At 35.0% G+C, this 23,823-nt stretch overlaps 1 protein-coding gene across 1 annotated transcript; it reads right to left on the minus strand.

Moving 5' to 3' along the window:
• On the minus strand, positions 1 to 22,323 carry LOC110037101. The gene is made up of 4 exons (XM_020741679.1): positions 21,709 to 22,323; positions 21,099 to 21,621; positions 13,288 to 13,415; positions 1 to 922 (listed from the first exon to the last, which is right to left on the minus strand). The coding sequence occupies exons 1-4, from the start codon at positions 21,847 to 21,849 to the stop codon at positions 449 to 451; spliced, it is 1,266 nt and encodes a 421-aa protein (XP_020597338.1). The 5' UTR covers positions 21,850 to 22,323; the 3' UTR covers positions 1 to 448.
• Positions 22,324 to 23,823: the final 1,500 nt, after the last annotated feature.

Genomic DNA, 23,823 nt, shown 5'->3' on the forward strand with positions numbered 1-23,823 from the left:
TGCGTAATAAGGATGGGTTACGTGAACACTTTGATTGTTTAACAAACTACACTTTAATTTGACAAAATGCTAATTTAATGAAGATTTAATTATTCTAAATTATTAATCTGGAAGCATAAAATACATTGTGATTCTCTCTTTACTGATTGAAAGAACCATCATGAATTATCACGCCGACTTCTTTCTTAGCACAGCCCCAGACGGATCCTCTTTCACCATTTACAACATCTCAGGACCTTAAATTTGATAATCACCCTTCATCATACATCATCAGAGCCCTCTGACAAAGAAAAATACAAGAAACTACTAAAATTAAAAAAATAATAATCATTTTCTCTAAAGAAAAAAGCCATTCTAAACAGCCTAACAATACAAGCTTCCGTCCCTTGTCCTCTGCAACAATTCAAACTCATCAACTAATGCTTCAATCCATCATTGAGGTAAAAGACTAATCATCCCAATCAATTTCCCAGCCATCTTTAGCAGGAGTTGCAGATCTGGAAGAGAGACCATTAGATGGAACACTTTCAGTAACTTTTTTATCTGCAGTTCTAATAACAGCCTCCTCATCATCCCAATCATCATCCCAGCTCTGATCCCAGCCGTCCGCTGGGACTTCATTGGCGGTCACAGATGAGGGTTGTGTGTGCATAGCCATCTCAAGCTGCTGATAGGGTATTCCGGCATCGACTCGCTTTTCCGTTCTTCCAAACTTGCAGCAGGCCCAAGTTCCACAGATGATGATGAAGGTAGCGAACAAGAAGTAGGCGCCATGCATGGGTCTCAACTGCGTGGCATAAGCTGGGAACTGCTGGAAATGGAACCCATCAGAGATGGATGTCTTGGTTGTAAGAACACAGTCCCCTTCTCCAGTAGTTAGAGTTATTATGAGGTCCCTTGAGGCATCTGCTGTGAGATTGAACTGAGAATAGAAGATATTAACTGTGGTTGATCAATGTTGAAGTTATGGTGCACATTAATCTCAGTTCATCACTAACATGATGTGATTTGTGAACCAGGTTATACGAGTTTGGTGCTTTCAAAACAAGTATTTACAAAAGAGATGCAAAAAATTGAAGAAACATGAACCGGGGTGTTTGTGGTGCACAAATTGCTATATACTGCATCATCAACACGGTGGGCATACTCTCAATTAACCCTTAATATAAGATTTGAGAGTAAAATTGAAATTATCAGCCCCATGAGTGTCTCTGCATTTCTGATGTAGGAAAAACAAAAAAAGTTGCCTATTTTATTCTTTCCACAAATATCCCCTTCACCCCTCAAAGAAAGGGAAAAAAAACGCTCAAGTGCTATATTTATACTATTGTTGATTCCCCAACAAAACAAAAGAGTATCTCACCATAATATAGGCTTAAAATAAGCTGAATCACTATTTTTACATGAGATTTAGCATGCAAAAAATAGAACAATTGAACCATATCCTAGCACTAAAAACGTGGCCAAGCAATTATACCACCTTATCTCTACTAAAATTTCTTATATAGTTGATAGATTGCTCTTTATCAACATAGTAAGTGGATAAATCTTCATTAAATTTTTTTCTTTTTGTTCTTTATCAACATAGTAAGTGGATAAAAATTCAATAATTTTTTTTTCTTTTCTATCTTTAACCATTCTGTATGGACATGAGATGGAAGGAAGAGTGCAATAAATGAAAATATATTACAGCAAAAATTCAAGAAAATAATAATAATAATAGAAAATTGAGCGCACGTTATCATTGTAAATGGTTGCTAGTTAGTACTGGCAGATCAATGTTTAGACGAAAAAGGAGCTTACAAGAAAAAAAAAAGTAAAGCACATCTATAAGTCTTGCAAAGCTACGACTTAGTCTTGCTAGATGAAAAACAATACAAATATGATTTGTTACTTATTCAATGCATACATTTTAAAATAACAGTATGAATTTAATGCATTAGCGCACAACTTATATGTTCTAACTCCTAAATTTTGATCGAATTAGGTTGTGATAGGCTTAAAAATAACTTAATTGCTGACAATGAGTGAATGCGACACATTTCACTATTAAAAGTGAGATGAAAAAGAAACTTCTAAAAATTATGTCTAGTTCTCCAACAAAGAAGTTGACACACTCATTTCTATCACGCATTAATATTATGCATGTACAAATACATGTATACATGCGTATTAATATTTAAATATAAAGTCTTATAAATTATAATAGAATGGATACAAAAAATAGATGATAAAAATAAAATTTATAACTCAAGGAAAGGAACTCTATCAGCCATTTAAGGACCTGTGCGTTAAGCAGGTGGTCCAACAGGCTCACCATAAGCCCCCGCTTAGAATGGACGGGCTTCGCTATAAAAAAAAATACAAATTCAGCGGGCTCGGCCAGGACCATGCCGGCTTTGACTTAGTCAAAGCCCGAATAGGCTTGACTCACCCAATGGCTTGGTCTCAAATGTATAGTTCGTGATTGAATGCTTTCGAGGCAATTAATTCTTTTTTTTTTGTGGCATACATATTCAACTCCTATGTATTTACATATCAAGATGTTCTCACTTTAAAATCTTACATATTTCATGTATATACACTTGCTATTAAATCCACCTAAATATATAAAAAAAATTTGCACCTATAAAATTAATTTAAAACTTTTGTCGACGATCCTTTCAACCATTAATCTTATGTATTTTTTAATATTTTAAATCAATAGCCTATGATATAATTCAACATTGTTATTGTTGGGTCCCAAGCCCCGAATACGAAAAGTGAAGGGTTGCATTAGGTAGTCGAGGGCTAATGTAAATTTTTTGCTAAACAATCATGAAATGAATCATTTAAATCATTGTGTAAATAAGTGTGTTGTAATTGATGTGTTGTATGACCATAATACGATAATAAGTGTGCAAGGGCCGATAAACCGACGTTTAGGTGTAGTGTCAAATAAACAAGGGTTCCCATATTAATAGATGAATGGGGGCAGAGAAGTTAATTCATAAAACTAATGTTATGATAGAATCTTGAAACAAAAGTATTATCAAAGGTAAATTAATGGAATTTATAGATATTATGGTTCATACGAAGATAAATATCTTGAACATTCAAAAAACTAAATAGGTTGGAGAAAAAGCTAAGTAGATTGATAGCTTAGATTTTAAATTTTGGTATTTAAGTAAGAGTCACACTAGAAATGGTGTAAGTGTAATTATAGATAAGAGTTTGAAAGATCATCTTGTAAAAATTAATAGAATTATAGTCCTAAAGATTGTTATTGATACTAAGATTTTTAATATTATGCGTGTTTATGCTCCTCAAGTAGATTGAGATACATGTTCAAAAGGAAATTTTGGAATGACCTAGAAAGAATTAATACAAAGGATACTTTTTGAAGAAAGAATTTTTATTGAACGAGATTTAAATGGATACGTTGGCAGAGTGGTAAAATATTTTAAAAATATTCATGGTGCTTTGGAGTGATAATGACAAAGGTAGAACCATATTAGATTTTGCTTTAGCACATGATTTTGTTATTAATAATACTGTATTTAAAAAAAAATGAGCATATTATTACTTATAAGAATGGATCCAATAAAACACAAATTGATTATTTTCTTATAAGAAAATTAGATCGTCGAGAATATAAAGATTGTAGAATCATTGCAAGTGAAAATTTAAGTACTCAATATCGATTACTAGTTCTGGATTTTAGGAGGACGAGTTATAAGATAAATAATATAATGAAATATTATTATTGAATTAGAAAGAACACCTAAAAGATAAAAAAAATAATTTTTATGAGTAAACTTCATGATTTCAAGATTTGGGATGTTCGAAAAAGTTTAATTTTACGTGGGATAAGGTAACAAGCACCATTGGTTTAAATATTATAGATAAAAATAGTTGGTGGTGCAATAATAATGTGCAAAAAAAAATAAAATATAAGAAGTTGTGTTATAAAAATTGGTTTAAATATAAAAGCTTAGAAAACTGGAAAAAATATAAGGTGAATCGTAGGGAATCTAAGAGAATAATTTGTGACGCTAAGAATTTTGTTTTAGTGATCTTTATAATATATTAGATATTAAAGATGAAAAATATATGTATAAACTAGCTAAACAAAGAGGAAAAAGTAAAGATTTAATTCAAGTAAAGCTTATTAAAGATGAAAATCAAAATATGCTTTTCTTAGAATAAAATATTCAATACAGGTGGGTGAGCTATTTTGATAAAATTTTCAATGAATTTTTTTGAAAATACGATCGACATTAGTGATATTAATATCATTAATAAAAATAAAATGTTTTATCTTTACCTTCGTATTAGTAAAAAAAATTAAGGAGCTTTTAAGGAAAACCAATAGTGCAAAATATGTAAGACCTGATGATATCCCAATTGAAGTGTGGAAATATTTGGCCGATTTGGAAATTTCTTGGCTTGCTAAACACTTTAAAATTATTTAAAAAAAAAATGCTCGAGTGGAGGAAGATTATTTTGGTTCTCATTTTTAAGAATAAAGGGGATGCACAACAGTGTGCAAATTATAGAGGAATCAAGTTAATGCGTCGTACTTTAAAATTATGGGAGAGGGTAATTTAACATAGTTTAAGACGTGATACAAAAATTTCTCATAATCGATTTGGATTATACCAAGCAAGTCTGTCATGGAGGCTATACATTAATTAAGAGGTTTGATGGAGAAGTATAATGAGAGTAAGGAGGATCTACATGTGATTTTTATTGATTCTGAAAAAGCTTACGGTAATGTTCCCAGAGAAGACCTTTGGAGAATTCTAGAGATGAAAGGTAATGAAATGACTTAATATTCAAATCATTAAAGATATGTATACAAAAGCTATTATGTGTTCGAATAGAAGGAGGATTGACCAAGTGTTTTCCTACTTCAGTTGGATTACATCAGGGATCGACTTTAAGCCCAAATATTTTTGCTTTAGTTATGGATGCTCATATTGGGCATTTATATGAGGATGTACCTCGGTGTATATGATTTTCGTTGATGATATCCTTCCCGTGGATAAGACTTGAGATAGAGTTCGAATAGGAGGATTGACCAAGTGTTTTTCTACTTCAGTTGGATTACATCAAGGATTGAATTTAAGCCCATATATTTTTGCTTTAGTTATGGATGCTCTTACTGAGCATTTATATGAGGATGTACCTCAGTGTTGATGATTTTCGCTGAAGATATCCTTCCCGTGGATAAAACTAGAGATAAAGTTCGAGAAAAACTTGAATTATGGAAATCTACAGAAGAGTCTAAAGGCCTTCGTTTGGGTAGACCTAAAACTGAATACATGGAAAGTAATCTTAGTAGTAGTAGCTCTAGTAGCAAAATTGTAACTATGAGCGATCAAATCATTAAAAGGTGTGAAAGTTTTAAATATCTCGAGTCTATTGTTCAAAATGATGGTAATGGTAATATTGACGGGGATGTTATTAGTAGAATTCAAGTTGGTACGTTGAAGTGAAGGAAAGCATCGGGCCTACTGTATGATAGAAATTTATCGCTTAGACTATAATAAAAATCTTATAAGATGGTGAGAACTGCAATTCTTTATGGCACAGAATGTTGGCCTTTAAAAGAGAAACATAAAACAAAGTTTAAGTGTTGATGAGATGAGAATGCTTAGGTGGATGAGTGGCTTGACTCTTAGAGATAAAATGTGAAATGAATCTATCCATGAAAGGTTGGTGTAGCTCTAGTGATAGACAACATTAAAGAGAGTCCTCTTGATGGTTTGGTCACATTAAAAGTTGGCCTTCTAATGATCCGGTTAGGAGAGTAGATATTTTAGATTTGAATTGTGTTAAGAAAGGCAGGGGTAGACTAAAGAAAATTGGGCATATTGTAAAAAAAATGATCTCAATCTATTTGAATTAAATGAAAATATGAAACTCAATAGGACACAATGAACTCAATAGGACACAACACAATGGAGAAAAATGATTCATGTAGCCAACCCCACTTAATGGGATAAAGGCTTGTTGTTGTTGTTGTATCCTATCATGCCATTCAATGTTATTCAAAGCAAGCATAAAAGTAAATTTTTGCTCGCGTATGAGAAAATTTAGCACGAAAAATCGGTAGAGCTAACTTGCTAGTATGAAAAAAATAATAATTTAGAGACCCATTCAAGTTAAATTTTACCCAAATTATCCTGACATAATTTTTTTTCTCAAGGGAAATGAGAATTAGTTTTTCTATGAAAAATCACTTTTCTTATAGGGCCCGAGTCATTTAGCTAGCTAGCTTCCTTATGAAATTATAAATAGAAATTTGGCTCAAGCCCGCTTTGATTGGTCAAAGCCCGAATAAGCCCAACCCACACCTAGCCCGACCCTCCTAATGCCCAGATCCACTTGGTATGTGTTTGGTACAAGAGTATGGATCAATTTGTTTGCTTTTATCATACAAAATCTCATGTAGAAATAGTGATTAGGTCTTATTTATATAAAAAAGCAAGAGTACCAAATTGCTCCTACATAAGTTACTGCTCTTAAGATTCACAAAGAAACTAGAACAATAATTTAATAACAGAGTTTTTGTTGTTTGTTAGAGGTTGGAGAGGATATTTGTAGAAAGAATAATATAAAATACTTTTTTTTTCTTTTATCATTATAGGGGTAAAGTGCAGAAATGAGAGGTGCATGAGAAATCCAGAGCATAAATATAAATGGAGAGTATGATCACTGAGATGGCTACATATATATATATATATATATATATATAGAATCATATTAAATGAATTTCATAAGTGTGATTATAGAGTATATGAGCCCAATAGCTGTAAAAAAGCATGCTTGTTATTTCCCAAGCGAAAGATCACTTCTCACTTTCACAATGAAACAACCATATGAAGGGGGTTCAATTTCATCTTCTAACTCTTTAATGAAACCAAAAAAGACCTTATTGAAGTTTTAATCCAAAAGAGATTATTTATTATAATGATTTTCTTACTGATGTGCATGGGGCCTTCAATCACAAGTTTCATATTATATATAAAGAAGCAATTGAAAGATAAACTACTATTATAGATGTTATCCCTAAAACATTCATGACAACAATCCTCAAAAGCTCTAGTTCAGGTGTCAAATGCTCAATTTGTCAAGAGATTGAGTAATCAAACACAAGAAGGTTATCTCTAGCATTATGGTTTTATGCGAATAGCTTTTCTTCCATAAAGTTACCCATCATCAGCAATTCTTTTAAAATATAAAATTAAAAGAAATTATGCTTATAAGGTAATATTCAAGAGTACCACATATAGTGGTGCACTTCAGTTAAGTTCATTAAATAACAAAAAGAATCAGCATATCCAAATGAGAACTTGTGCAATTTAGTTGTATTCAAATATCTGAAGATTGAAGTCTCCCAAAGATGCTATACTTTAAGAAGTTTTGAGTATTTCATGGTGTTAGAAAGAGAGGGAAGCGAGACGTTACTTCAACTCTTCAACCTTATATTTTTCTAACACAAAAGGGGCTGGTAAAAGGCTAGAAACAACATAAATTTGCTTGAATACTTAATTTGCCCTCTCAATACTTAGAATGGATACCATGCCATCAATTTTCATATATTTAAATAATATAAGCACAAAAAATGTCACTGAAATGTTAATATAAGTAAATCTAAAATCTCGTATCAGAAGGTAACAACATGTTGATCATGCATAGGAACTTGCAAACACATGCAGCACAGATTGTCACGTAGATTTTTCCCCAAATCACCAATTATCATCATTTATCAAGGAAGTTCTACAAAGTATTAAAATGGAAAATACTGATACAAAGCTAGATGGAAAGTACACATATCCGGTAGGTGCATAGAAGAATTCCTAGTCAAGAAATTAACAAAATTAGATATTTAATTTATGAATTACATTAATTATAGTTCTCATTTACTCACAAAAGGATGAAAAATATAGTGTTAAAGCTTAATTCAAGTTGAATATCAAATAATTAGGCACAAATAACACTAAAGATTATCTATCATGTATTCTATACTCGACTCATCAAAGATTTGATAATAACAAAACTTATTATGACATCTAATTATTTACTAATTGTCTAATGTTTATCAAATTAATAAGTCATGTAAACAATGAACTAGCGTGGCTTAGCTTGCTTAGAGCTCTTACATAACTGAAGACACGAGTTAAGTTTTAGAAGATCATCATTGTAAAGTTTAAGAAATTAATTAACATCACACATCAGGGATGATGAATGTTATAGGCTAATGTGCGCATGTTTTTATGAAAAAAGAAGCTATTGTTACAAGTATCAGATGATCAAGAAGTAAAAACAATCATATTATGTAGCGGAAGTTTAATATTTGTAGTCATTTTGAAGATTGACAGGCCACTACTGATGTCTCCACTAAACCCCAAGAATCATGTTAATGCAATGGCTCTTTCGGTTATGTGGGCATCCAAGAAAGGATTTGTTTCATGTTTTAAACACTCCTTTTGGTTATGAATTCCACGTAATTCAAATAGCTTTGGACATGTGAAAACTAGTAAAAGCTTATGCGAAAGTGCATAAATGGTTGAATTATTTGAAGACTTCTTTTGTTCATAGAAAAGAACTTCTAGAAATCCTTCAGTAATCTCTTTCCTAATCTATTCATTTTTTATTGTTCTTTATTTGTTTATTTTCAATCTTTCTATTATAAATTTATGTCGGGCAGGTCTACCATGGAAGCTATACATTTATTGAGAGGTTTGATGGAAAAGTTCAGAGATAATAAGGAGAATCTACATTTGATTTTTATTGATTTAGAAAAAGCTTACGATAAGGTTCCAAGAGATATCCTTTGGGGAGTTCTCGAGAAGAAAGGTGTTGATATGACTTATATTCAAGTCATTAAAGATATGTATACTAGAGTTGTTACTTGTGTTCAAACTGAAGGAGGATTGACCAAATATTTTCCTATTTCTATTGGATTACATCAGGGATCCGCTTTAAGCCCATATCTTTTTGCTTTAGTTATGGATGGTCTTACTGGACATCTACAAGAGGATGTACCTTGGTGTATGCTTTTTGCTGATGATATTCTTCTCGTGGATAAAACGAGAGAAAAAGCCCAACTAACACTTAGATGAAGCTAGATATTGAATTCCAAAATAATTTGGAATTATTGCATCATTTATGGAATCAACAACTGATTCCGTTGTTGATTTAGATATCTTGGGTCTGAGATGAGAATGATTTATGGAATCAACCAACTTTTTAAAAGGTGTGAACGATTTAGATATCTTGGATCTGCTGTTCAAAGCGATGGTGATATAGATCGGGATGTTAATAGTGGAATTCAAGTTGGTTGGTTGAAGTGGAGGAATGCTTCGGGTCTTTTGTGTGATAGAAAAGTACCGTTTAGACTGAAAGGAAAATCTTATAAGACGGTGGTGAGAGCTGCAATGCTCTATGGCGCTGAATGTTGGCCTTTAAAAGAGAAGCATAATAATAAGTTAAGTGTTGCCGAGATGAGAATGATTAGGTGGATGAGTGGCTTTACACTTAGAGACAAAATGCGGAATGAATATATTCGTGATAGGGTTGGTGTAGCTCCTGTGACAGACAAAATTAGAGAAAGTCGTCTTAGATGGTTTGGTCATATTAAACGTCGACCATTAGATGATCCGATTAGGAGAGTAGATGCTTTAAATTCGACTTGTGTTAAGAAAGGCAGAGGTAGACCTAGGAAGACTTGGGCTTACTATATTAAAAATGATCTTAATTTACTAGAACTAAATGAAAATATGACACTAAATAGGACGCAATGGAGAAAAAGGATTCATGTAGCCGACCCCACGTAGTGGGATTAAGGCTTTGTTGTTATTGTTGTTGTTGTTGTAATGTGGTTTATGCTTAGGAAGGTTTTGAAGAGTTCGTACTTGTAATAGTATAGCAGATAGCCCTACCCCTTGAATGATAGAAAGAGATGTTTTAGGAGTGGAATCTTAAGTAAGGAGGCATTGGCTTGGGCGTAGGACAGATAGTGTTGGACTACATAAAATCATCATGTCCATTGCCTTACAAATATATATTTTTTTTATTGCATTATTATTAGCTTAGCTTCTATTGTCCTATGTTCATGAGCTCTATATGTTCAAAGCTTATATATGTTGTCCTGTTTGTTTTTACCTTCCTTGGTGCTATTTCACATCCTTAGCAATTGTGTTTTTTTTATATCATCAATATCTTGTTTGGACACAAGACGCTATTATTTGGTTGCACTTGTAGATTGGATCAGTTGTGTTCAAATTAATGTGCTAGTGTACTTGCGTATGATCATTAATATTGTGCTTATAGCATGACCAATCATGAAAGGATCACTTTAACTGCCATACCAACATACACTTGTATACATGCATTTGATTGTTGGAAGATTTACATATATACCATGCAATTCTTATGTCCTTACATATCTAAACCCTGAACATCAATTTTTACATACATACCACCTTACCTATGCATGAAAAGGTGTATTTCACTTTTTAAAGGATAAAATGGTGATATTTTTTTATGTGATACGAATGATTTGGGTGCTATAAATGTAAAATTCAAAGTGTAGGTGTGTAAATACATAGGAATTGGGTGGTATGCATGTCAATGTCCCTTGATTATTTATAGTCGTATTTCATTATATATATTAATGAATTGAAAGAGGTGGAAAAAATTTCAAGTGCTAGTGTACAACCCAATTCACCCACTCCACTTCGCTTAGAGTGCCCATGCACTACACAAAGTTCATTCTATCTGCACACTTTCACCCTCCATAAGATAATATGAAAAAATATTTAAATGGCAGTTGCTGAAAGCTATATTTTAGCTACTTTATATCCTTAGACATTCAAATAAGTTGTTATGGAGGGTGAACTATTTGCAAGATAAATGAATATTATCATCATAAAAGGATAATTCTCTTTTGACTCTTCTCCTGAGAGGAGAATCACTATTCTACTCCCATTTAAATTTTCGTAGTACAGCATTCAAATGTAAGATCAAAATTGTTAATTCTTTCAAATGTCATAAAAACCAGTGATATGTGATATTCCCTATTTCATGAATTTCTAAGATCGTTTGATCTTAATCAAATGAATCAAATTTTACTCGATGAATGTTTCTAATTGCATAGAAAATAATTATGATTTCAAAATTCAAAATCTTTTAAATAGTTTGAAATCAATTACATGGGTTAACTATGATATCAGGCACAAATCGGGTGATTTTGATTGGTTATTACATGGGTAAAGTTAGACTTTTAAGAGAGTTTCTAAATGTTGTCAAGTCATCCTTATAGTTGTTATAAGCTTGGTAAATGTTTAAATTACCACTAAGTTGATGAGACTCAATCCATTAGTATACCTATATTTAAAATAGCAATCAACACTGAGATAATAAATTTGAAGAATATATAAAAGTGTATTAAAAAAAAAAAGTCTACTTTATAGTCCACCTCAAAGCCCATAGTGCAAGGATATTATCATTATCATTTCTAGTTTTATCTTGAATATTTGAAGCTCTCTTAATGAATCATTATTTTCCCTTCGTTCTTTGTTGAATTTAGCCTGAAGTGTTAAACTTGTTCAAAGCAAACCAATTTAAGCAACTTCTATTATTATTATCTTTAGTTTATCAGTTCATCCCTTCTCCTCTCTAAGATTTTGGCATTAGTTTATCTACCCACAAATGAGTACACATTGTCTAGTCTTCATTATGCATGCAAAGCATTGAAGTCTATTTTCAACTATCATATCTTTGATAGATGTAACTCCAATTGTCCGTATATTGTAATCATTCCCTAATTTAATCTCTCTAGCTTTGCCACATACACCTTAGTATTCTTATTTCTTTCAGAATTAGATTAGACAAAACAATTATACAATCCAATATTTAGTTTTATGCAATATAACTAGCGCAATATAAGTTCTATAAAATTTACAAGTAAATCACAATGACATCCTCATAACATATTATACTTTTGAACACTTCCACATTTTAATCATTCAACCATATAGAAATTGTATCCTCATATTTCTCTCCTTTCTTTTATATTATAAATCCAAGATTATTAAATATATTACATCTAAATATCACATTATTTTCTAACAACATTAGTTGATATATATTAATAACACACCCACAAATATTGTACATCATATTTTCAACTGATTGTAAACTTTCTTATCTTATTTACAAACTCCATTTCTTAACTCCATTGTTTTAAACTTTCACTTATTTTATCATCCATTCTTCATCTTTTAATTTCCATTATGTGCATCTACATCAATGGTAGATACTACGTAAATTAAAAGAAGAGAAGAATGGGTGCTGACATGAGGGAATTGACAAGAGAGAGAAGAAGAAAATAGATAATGCCATTTTGTGACTATTTAACCAATCCTGTATCATGTGAACATCATTTTGTTGAATAAAAATTCACACAAATATAGATGTCTATAAAATAATCATAAAGAGAACCTCAGGTTCATAGGTCTTGAAATAAATAACAAATCACTAAAGCATTATTTTCCACCAAAGCAATCCTACTGCTATTAGCCAAAAAATATTTCAACTCTGGCTTACAAATACAAGGACCATTTCATGAATGGCACTGTGAATATGAGCATCAAAAGCAAGACATAAACTGAGCACTGAATTTTGCCTCCAACCTACATGAAAGAGATTCTTAAGAAAGATTTTGTACCCGGGTTCATTTTTATCAAGACTAGAATGCATAAATGGCGTATTAAACGGTCAAAAAAATGAAAATTAATCTAAATGAGATTAAGTAAGAAACAATGTCCTGCTTCTTAATCTACCAGTGAAAATGAATGAAAAGCATGGATAGTAAGAAGTGATCCTCCTACCTAGAAGTGGAGGCTGGGCCAATTTACCAGATAGAGGAGAAACAATAAAATTTAAAATATGTTGCATCAAAAATATGCAGACGGACATTCATTTCTATTTCAAAATAAAATACGACAAACTGAAGAATCATCTAGGTCATACAATATGTAAGCGTAGATACACATGCTCATGTTATAGAACACAGCTAAGGCGACAAGGAATAACAACTATCGAAAAAATAGCATTTTTTAAGCACTAGAAGATTAAAATCTTTTTTATTGTTATAAATAAATATTTATCTTCATGATGTTGTGAGGCAAGATAATAACACTATCAAAGAAGCTTGATGTGTTAGTTTTGTACAAAAATAGTAATCATTGATAAGGATGGAAATAAAAAAAGAAAAAGATTTAGCAAAGAAACCTTTTTGTTGCTGTGCTTTGGTAGACTCAACAATGTGGAATCTATTTTAATATTGCTAGGGTTTTTGATATTCACATTCAGATCATCTGCTCTGGTATTCTGGACTAGAAGGAAAAACTCCGTGGATTCTGTAGAAAGGAAGGCATAAAAGTGATGAAATCATTTGATAAGGAGCAATTACTGCTAAAAATTTAAAATTTCTGAACATAAAATTAGTTAAAGCAAAGCCACTTAATATCCAATAAAGCAAAAAACAACACAAAGCAAAACAGATTTCAAGAGAACAAGGACCCATTTCATTTGCACCATAGATCAGATATTTTTAATACAGAATATGTATAGCAGGTTTGGCATCCGATAACCTATATTTGTCGACATCTTATTTAAGTGGGCAAAATAATCAAAGATAGCTAAATTGGAGCATTAATAAATTGTTCTTTGTTTTACATTCATGCATCTTATATTTGTTGCTTACATGGTCATCCTCAACCATGCCAAGAAAAATCAAGTGGTTTGTGCTGCAAAAATGCAATTCATACAAACATCTCTATAACCTCCACTCATAATCATTATCATCATCATCAGAATTAGCATTAGCATTAAGCCAACTATTTGGTATTAAATTTACAAATTATCATTTTCACTCTCTCTTTCCAAGTGTTGCAAAACTTCTTAAACCTATCTTTCACAAATATTTTTTAATAGCTTTTATCTATTTTATTTGAGGTCAATCTATTCTTTAAAACCCTTTAACACCAACTTTATCTGCCTGCCTGATAAGTGCAACTTCTACTTTCAGTGTACATGCACAAATCATCGAGTATGTTTTCATCTTCAAAAAGATATTATGCTAAGTGTTCATCTAGTACAACCATCCCTCAATTTTTCCTTCCAAATCTTATCTTAGATGTAATTTAACATTCACATTTTCACCAAAATCAACTTAGCCATTAACTATTTTACTTCTTAATGCCTAGATATGTACAACATAACTGGCCTGATTATAGTTTTTAAATTTTATTTTCAAGTTTCTATGATATCCTATTATACACATATAATACTCAAAAAATAATTCTCCTTCTAGCTAGCTTTAATTCTTGAAGTTATGTAATCAACTACATCTCAATCATTTGGTGTAATAGGTTAAGCTAATAAAGTCTACCATGCATAAGTATAACCTTATCTTCTAATGATATTGATTAATGATTGTTAAAAACATATTTAGTAAACTAAATAACACTAGAATTGTCAAAACAACTCGGTGTTCGCAAACAGTTCATGTTCGGCTCGTTAAGAAGCTTGTGTTCGATTCGTTCGCTAAGCAAACGAGCCAAACACAAACTACATTTTTGTGCTCGATATATAAATGAGCCGAAAACAAACAAATATTTGTAACATATTATTTTTAATGCATTTAACTTGATCAAAACTTATAGATCTCTTAGCCCCTACATTAACTTCAACATTTGCTAGCTCATTACCCTCCATTTAGAAATTTTAACTTTCTTATTACTTATATTGACTTTTTATGGCTTCTTTATTCCATAAGTGAACTTTATTGAATCACCAAAATTTATTATCAAGTGTCCATATATTATCTTCAACTAAATTAATTATTCATAAGGCGGATGAGAAATTGCATCCTATACGTGGGATTTCCCACAACTAAAGACCGGACACGACATTCAGGTCACGCGAATGGCATATAGCCAAACTGAGCGGCTCCTATTTTGATTACTTTCCAATTTTCAGCACATTTCCTTTTATCTTTCCTTTTTTTCCATTTTATGATATGTTGTATTAATTTTTGATGTATTTTCTATAGGGACAGCAGTCATCGTCTTCGGTTTCCCCTTCTAGGGCTATATCCAAGGGTGAATGGTGCTCTGACTAAAACAACACAAAGTAAAATAGTTTTCCCTTTCTCTGCAACCTTTCCTCCGCTGCAGCTGCCATGTCGTCGTAACTATTGCAACAGTCCAAAAACAGCCCTCCTTGGTTGTTTTTCTACAGTTCACCTTGATGCCGCCTTCCAAATCTCGCTCTCCTCCCTTCCGATTTGTGTCTCCTTACAAGAACCCCATCTCCTCCTCCTTGCTGCCAGCAGTCCTAAACAGCCCTCCATCCTCACTATTATAGTTGTTCCAGCGATCCTCCTTTGTTGTGGACATCCCAAACAACCCTCCTTGGTTGTTTTTTTGCAGTTCACCTTGATACCACCTTCCAAATCCCGAACTCCTCCGTTCCGACTTGCGCCGCCTTATAGGAGCCCCATCTCCTCTTCCTTGTTCCCAACACTCCTAAACAACCCTCCATCTTCACTGTCATCGTCGTTCCAGCGATCCCCCTTTCTTTTCATCATCCCGAATAGCCGTTCCATGTAGATACTTATTGCGTGCTTGTTGTCCGGAATCAGAAAAACTGTTATCTTGTTGTTTCTACTTGCTCACCCACACTTCCACCATCCCATGACCTTCCAAACCCTCACAGATCACCACCAACACCACGACATTCACCCTAGTTTTTTGTTGTCATTTATTGCAATTTTAGATTTCCTATATTATGTTGTTGTATTTCCTATTTCAGTTGTCTGGTAGTAATTTTGTATTTGGTTCAAAAATAATATGTGATTTTCTTGTTGTAGTTGGTTAGCACCTGTATCATTTGGTATTAGAGCTTAGCCTAACTCTAGTCTAATCCTAGGGTAACCTAAATCACCAACTACCTAACCCAAAATTTTTCCTTCCCACCCTACATAACACCGATACACCCTATCCCACCTACCCATGCCCCCTAAGCCACCGAGGAGATAAGAGTCAAAAGCCGATCAAGAGTTTAACATGGAAGAGATAAGGAGGCAACTCCGCCGAGTGCTACAACGGCTTGATGAAATTAAAGAAATGACCAAGAGAGGTCACAGTTGAGAGTGATAGCGAGGTCCAAGAAGGAGTGTGAGAAGAACATTTGAATCTTTCTAGTAGGGATGATTTCAAAGAAGAGGAGAATCGACTACGACGCTTCGATATTCAACATCAAAGGAGGCCGAGAGAGAAAGTGCCACTTGAAGGATACGAAGAATTAGGAAAAAAAGTGGATGTACTAGATTTTGAGAGAAGAATCAAAGCAGATGACTTTATTGAGTGGTTACAGGAAGTCAAGAGGATAATTGAACACAAAAAGCAACTAGATGGCGGCAGAGTGAAGCTCGCTGTTATCAAGTTGAAGAAAAATACATCGTTGTGGTGGGAGAATCTGAAGAGGGAGAGAAAAGAAGGTTGGGACAAGATTACTACTTGCGATAAATAAAGAAAGCGATGCAGCGCAAGTACGTACTAGTTCATTACAGACAAGACATATTCTTGAGGCAACATCACTGCATCTTTCCCAGCTCAAGAACCCATCCTCCGCATCCTTTTATCCAACCCCTTTGCCGTCGTACCTGCTATAGCTGCCCGGAAGCATCCTTCCATGGCTATTTTTCTGCAGTTCGCCTTGCTGTCGCCTTCCAAACCCCGCACTCTTCCCTTACGACATGTGACCGCTTTTCAAGAAGCATATTTCCTCCTCCTTGCTGCTAGAACCCCTAAACAGCCTTCCAACTTCGCTGTCATTGTCATTCCAATCCCCCATCATCGCAGCCGTTGCTTTCCTGCCACTTGAAGGATACAAAGACTTAGGAATAAAAGTGGATATACTATATTTCGAGAGAAGAATCAAAGCAGATGACTTTGTTGAGTGGTTGTAGGAAGTCAAGAGGATAATTGAATAGAAAGAGCAACTAGATGGCGGCAGAGTGAAGCTCGTTGTCATCAAGTTGAAGAAGACAGCATCGTTGTGGTGGGAGAATCTAAAGAGGGAGAGAAAAGATGGTTGGGACAAGATTACTACTTGAGAGAAATGCAGAAAGCGATGCAGCGCAAGTACGTACCAGTTCATTACAGACAAGACATATTCTTGAGGCAACATCACTGCATCTTTCGCAGCTCAAGAACCCATCCTTCGCATCCTTTTCTCCAACGCCGTTGTCGTCGTACCTGCTATAGCTGCCCAAAAGCATCCTTACATGGCTATTTTTCTGCAGTCCACCTTGCTGTCGCCTTCCAAACCCCGCACTCTTCCCTTACGACATGTGACCGCTTTTCAAGAAGCACATTTCCTCCTCCTCCTTGCTGCTAGAACCCCTAAACAGCCTTCCAACTTCGCTGTCATTGTCATTCCAATCCCCCATCATCGCAGCCGTTGCTTTCCTGCCACTTGAAGGATACAAAGACTTAGGAATAAAAGTGGATATACTATATTTCGAGAGAAGAATCAAAGCAGATGACTTTGTTGAGTGGTTGTAGGAAGTCAAGAGGATAATTGAATAGAAAGAGCAACTAGATGGCGGCAGAGTGAAGCTCGTTGTCATCAAGTTGAAGAAGACAGCATCGTTGTGGTGGGAGAATCTAAAGAGGGAGAGAAAAGATGGTTGGGACAAGATTACTACTTGAGAGAAATGCAGAAAGCGATGCAGCGCAAGTACGTACCAGTTCATTACAGACAAGACATATTCTTGAGGCAACATCACTGCATCTTTCGCAGCTCAAGAACCCATCCTTCGCATCCTTTTCTCCAACGCCGTTGTCGTCGTACCTGCTATAGCTGCCCAAAAGCATCCTTACATGGCTATTTTTCTGCAGTCCACCTTGCTGTCGCCTTCCAAACCCCGCACTCTTCCCTTACGACATGTGACCGCTTTTCAAGAAGCACATTTCCTCCTCCTCCTTGCTGCTAGAACCCCTAAACAGCCTTCCAACTTCGCTGTCATTGTCATTCCAATCCCCCATCATCGCAGCCGTTGCTTTCCTGCCACTTGAAGGATACAAAGACTTAGGAATAAAAGTGGATATACTATATTTCGAGAGAAGAATCAAAGCAGATGACTTTGTTGAGTGGTTGTAGGAAGTCAAGAGGATAATTGAATAGAAAGAGCAACTAGATGGCGGCAGAGTGAAGCTCGTTGTCATCAAGTTGAAGAAGACAGCATCGTTGTGGTGGGAGAATCTAAAGAGGGAGAGAAAAGATGGTTGGGACAAGATTACTACTTGAGAGAAATGCAGAAAGCGATGCAGCGCAAGTACGTACCAGTTCATTACAGACAAGACATATTCTTGAGGCAACATCACTGCATCTTTCGCAGCTCAAGAACCCATCCTTCGCATCCTTTTCTCCAACGCCGTTGTCGTCGTACCTGCTATAGCTGCCCAAAAGCATCCTTACATGGCTATTTTTCTGCAGTCCACCTTGCTGTCGCCTTCCAAACCCCGCACTCTTCCCTTACGACATGTGACCGCTTTTCAAGAAGCACATTTCCTCCTCCTCCTTGCTGCTAGAACCCCTAAACAGCCTTCCAACTTCGCCGTCATTGTCATTCCAGTCCCCCATCTTCGCAGCCGTTGCTTTCCACCCCCCCACCCCCCAAAAAAAATGATGTCATCATTCCGAAAAGCCTTTTCACATTGATACCTATTGCGTACTTGTTGTCCGAAAGCCAAAAAACTGTTGCATTGCTTGCCCACCCCCTCCACCATTCGGCCACCTTCCAAACCCTCGCCGATCATCACCACCACCCTGAGATCAACCCTGGTTGAGTTTGTGTTGTTAATTGTTGCAATTTCACATTTCGTAAGTTATGTTTTTTGTTATTTCTTAGTTCAATTGTTTGGTTATAATTTCTGATTTGGTTTGGTAATAATATTTGGTTTTTCGTTGTTGTTGTTTAACTCTGGTATCAAGGGCCTCATTTAAGAAAATAGCTTTCAAGCACCATTAACAATATTTTGAAATATACTAAACATAAAAGCATTAAAAGATTTATGATTCATCAGCCATAACAAAATATGGAGGATACATGATTCAAACTACAGAGATGAGCAACCAGAATTGATGTATAACATGCTAAATTTAAAGTAGTAGTGGTTTGTATATTTATTAGCCACCAAGATTGTAAGGTTCCTTCACTTCTTCAGGTATATTATCCTCCACCAAATCCCGGGAGCCATGTCTCCTCCGAATCTAGTAGTGTCGTATGGTCCCCCTTTCTAGGAGATTGCATAAGCTTATCAACTTCCTTATTAGAAGCTTAGGGTGGTATGTCTCCTCCCATCGTAGGAGAATTTGAGGAAGCATTATCCTTAATATTCCTAACTAAGCACTCTCAGGTTCAAGTTTTCTCGTCCAATAGAAGGCACTACTTCGGTCAAAACCACTGAAGGTGGGACTTTTAGAGTTAGTAAATCAAAATATTAAGAGGTTGTAGGCGATAGGCTAGAATGGCATAGCGAGTTATGGCCCTAAAACAATATAGCAGGAATTTGATTTGGATTAGAGATAGAAGGGAAAAAAGAACCTATAAGCAAATCTAATAATCATAAAATTCATTATGGACTCTAGGAGCTTACTCTGAATTATATGATCACAAGTTTGATCCCATACCATTTGAGCCTCGTTAAGCTTTTCATCTCCCACATATTTCCCAATCTAAACCCGATGATTCACCCCATTTGAGGAATTGGATGCCACAATCATGGCAAAAAAGCGATATCCATGTTAGATGTTCTTCTAATTTTATAATTGGAGTATCGAGGTATTGATAGCTTGTTAATCATAAGAGAGTGGTTCTACAACAACAACATTCTAAAACAGTAGAGAAAAACCTAAGCAATTACTAAAAATCAAATCGTAGCAATTATGTAATAATGAACTACTTTATTAGGAGGATTATTGGGTGGGTGGGTGTGTTTGAGAGCGTGTGAACTACTTTATTAGGAGGACTATTTCTGGTTTTGGGGGTGGGGGGAAGGTTGATCACGTTGTTTCTTTTCCCAAAATCAAAGACGATCAACTAAAAGCTTGCCATATTGTTAAAAAATTAAGTTTTCTTTTGCTTCTACCAGAAGGTTTCTTTTGTATAATTGAATGATAGTTTTGAGAAAGCCTACAAAATTTAGAAAGCCACCAGTTTTATAAATTTAACCAAACAGACAAAAACATATAATTACTATCAAAATTTCGTTATTCTTTCGCACAGAAAAATATATTTTGATATAAGCATGGGGTTACCACCATTTCCATCAATGCATTTTTCTGATCCTGTTTGGTTAATGCCTATAGTGATTTATGATTCATGTAAAGTGCAAGTATATGTTTCAGTTGAATTTAAAGGCTCACTCCAATGTAGCTGCTGAAATAAACATACCCAAATTACAAAATAAAAGCAGTTGAAGAGCATAAAAGGAACAATAACACTCATTATGAAAACTCCCAAAACATACACTGCAAGCTCTCATCTCAACCTTATAAAAACTATTATGGTTCAAATCATACTCAAATCATTTTATCATATTATATTATAACAAAAACTTTGCCAAAACTGTACCACATCTTACAGCCTTTGCTTCTTTTTGTTTTCCCTGTATCTTCTACTATCATTTCCGCCATCATATTATCCATAAGATTTAGCTAAAATATGCTTTTCATCGTCCTTCTCACATTCACTATAACTAGATCTTGAACATCTAACCTTCTTATGACTTAATTGGCACCAATATGCTTGTTTATTGCCCAAGTTTTCTTTGAAAAAAGCAGAAGTAAACATCAAATATCTATAAGTTAGCTTAAATACCTTTAATTAGTCTGCATATCATTTCATCAAAGAGAAAAGATCCCAAGCATCATAACTCTTGATTCAGAAGATAATAATTGTATATATACTAGAAAATTCATTTTATATGAACTATAATAAAAAATAGAGGTTATGAGCCTCATCTCACCAATCCCAGATGGCAAAAGACAAGCTACCAACGCTCCTTTCTGGCATGTAAGATTTGAATCATTAGCAGTTTCACAGCTCTTATTTTTACTTTTATCACCCTCCGAATCTACGATTTCATGACTCCCATTGGGCATATTATCTTTTGTTGGAGCTTGAGAAACCATGTCTTCTCTCTTCTCTGGATCCCGTGGAGCCTTATCGCCTTCATTCATGGGAGATTGCACAGGCTTATCACCTTCCTTCTTAGGAGTTTCAGACGCCTTATGCTTTTCCTTCGTAGAAGGATTCAAAGGAGCATTATCCTCTCCCTGGCTGGATGCTCCCGGGTTCAAGTTCTCTGGGCCGGGAGGAGGCACTGTTTTGGTGGAACTATCCACTAAAGGTGAACTTTTAGAGCTAGAAGTATCGGATTTGTCAGAATTTGGCATAGATTGGTTAGATTGGGGCGGCGAAGGATGGCCCTGGACTGTTGGAGCTGCGTTTTGGATTGGACGAGGGATGGAAGGGGGAGAAGAAGCAACCTGTAACAAAAACTCCATGTTAATGACTTTCATGATGGAGTCTTAAAGCTTAATGTATATAATATGATCACAAGTTTGAACCCATACCTTCTCTGACTCATTAGGTTTCCCATCTCCCTTATCTTCCACCGCCAAAGCCCGGTGTTTCACCTCAGAGGCATTAGACGCCACGGCAATAAACAAAACGCAGAGCATCGTCATGGCAAACACCTTAATATTATTTTCCATGCTAGATATTCTTCAGATCTTACAGAACAAACTGGACGATCGCGGCATCACCAGTTTGTTAATTGCAGGCGAGATGGTTTTGCCACTACCACATCCTCAAACATCAGAAAAAAAAAAAGAATTAGCGATCAAAAGATTCCTCTGGGATTAGCTTCAAGCCAGACCAATCAATTCCCCCAAGATCGGCTTTGTGCTGACGAGGAGTCAGCAGAAATAGGTTTTGCTAGTTTTCGCCGAGGTAACTAAAAGAGATTGAAGGAGAACGCAGTAAGACATCTATGGGAGCCGAAGAAGACGCCGACTTCAGACCGAATGAGATCGGAATCTGGAAGTAGGACTCGGAGTTTCTGCAATTGTTGGCCGGGGAACTTACGGGCCTGTGAAATATCTTCTAACCAGTTCAACAAAACCAAGCTGAACGCAAGAAATTTGGGAAACAAAATATTAAACAGGGGAAGACGCGGATTCATAACACTCATTCTTCAAGTACTTCTCTTTCTCACGCCTACTTTAATTTTTATATATATTCCATCTATTTTTTTCATGTGCTATTAAATATTTGATTGGTTTAGATATAAAAAGTAATATTTAGATGTTAGATATGTAAATTACATGGAAATTGAGTGGTGTGTATGATATATCCTAAAACCTAAAATAAAGTAGGTTGATTTAGATAATGTTGAATTTTGTTAATCACACCCAAGAAATAGAATGCAAGTAAGCAGAGATTGTGATAAAGCGACAACAAGAACACTAATATGTCGTGTTTTAATCATAAAATTATTCTCCTATTTATAGATGATAGGGTACAAAACTAATATTACATTTTGGCTCATATTTTAAAGGGGTTCGTTCGAAGGTATTTCTAGTGTTCTACACATGTATGTCCGTCGTCTGGCTGCTTTCTCACTTGATTGGCTGACCTTAGCTAGCTTTGGGTGGGCAAAATTAGCTAGTTCTGCTAAGTTTGGTCGATATGAGTCGACTAGCTGATACGGCTTGACCTGTTGATCCTTAGCCTGTGACGTGGAACTTCTGGGGCGTCCCTCGTATGGTCGGAGATATTATGGAATCAGATCTTCCCTTGGGTCAAAACTACTAAAGGGTTTGTATCAGGTAAGTTTTGGCCTTGCTGGCTTGGCTCAAATGTTTTTTTGTCTTGCATCTTGCAAATTGGCTAGGGCTAGAGTCATTCGATCGTATTTTTGTCAGTCTCGTGGCTCGATCTAATTTTGGAGATTGTAGGGTGATAGTCTAAAATCTCCAATTCGATCTCAGTGTTTAAGAAGTAAAGTAAGAGTTAACCTTCAGGGGAAGGGAAGTGGGAGCTCTGGAGTGGGAGTCAGTATCCTCCTAGCCTAGCTACGATTTAAGGATTAAACCTGACCAATGATTTTCTATAACACAACCAATGATTTTCTATAACACTGAATCAGGGTAGAGAATTAAAATTGCTCTTATTTTTTACAATACAATTTTAAACCATTTATTTCATCTCATTCCACCAAAAACTCATTGTAGTGAGAAAAATGTTTTTCCATATTAGTGTTGACCTCACTTTTGGTTGAGGTCTAGAAATTTCTTTAGTAGCCTAGGTCTAGCCATAGGATTTTCCCACTGACTAGCATTAGAAAACTAGAAAAGGTACCCCCACCATTAGAAACTCAAAACTCTTCTGTTTACTCAACTTGAAGTTCCACATATTGGTTCTAACCTCTAGCACTTAGTAGGTAAGATCATTATGAGAGAACTCAAGGAAAGTTCCTATAAGGCTACTTGACCTTAGGATTCACCTCACCATACCCTCACCTAGGGGTGTAAACGAATAGAACACGAACGAACAAAGCTTGTGTTCGTGTTCGGTTCGTTTAAAATTTAGTTTGTTTGAAATAAGCTCGTGTTCGTTTCTTAACGAACGAGCCGAACACAAACCGAACACGAGCTGTTCGCGAACGACGAGTCAGTTTGACATCC

Source organism: Phalaenopsis equestris, unplaced genomic scaffold (assembly GCF_001263595.1).
Source record: "Phalaenopsis equestris unplaced genomic scaffold, ASM126359v1 Scaffold215229, whole genome shotgun sequence".
Classification (NCBI taxonomy): domain Eukaryota; kingdom Viridiplantae; phylum Streptophyta; class Magnoliopsida; order Asparagales; family Orchidaceae; genus Phalaenopsis; species Phalaenopsis equestris.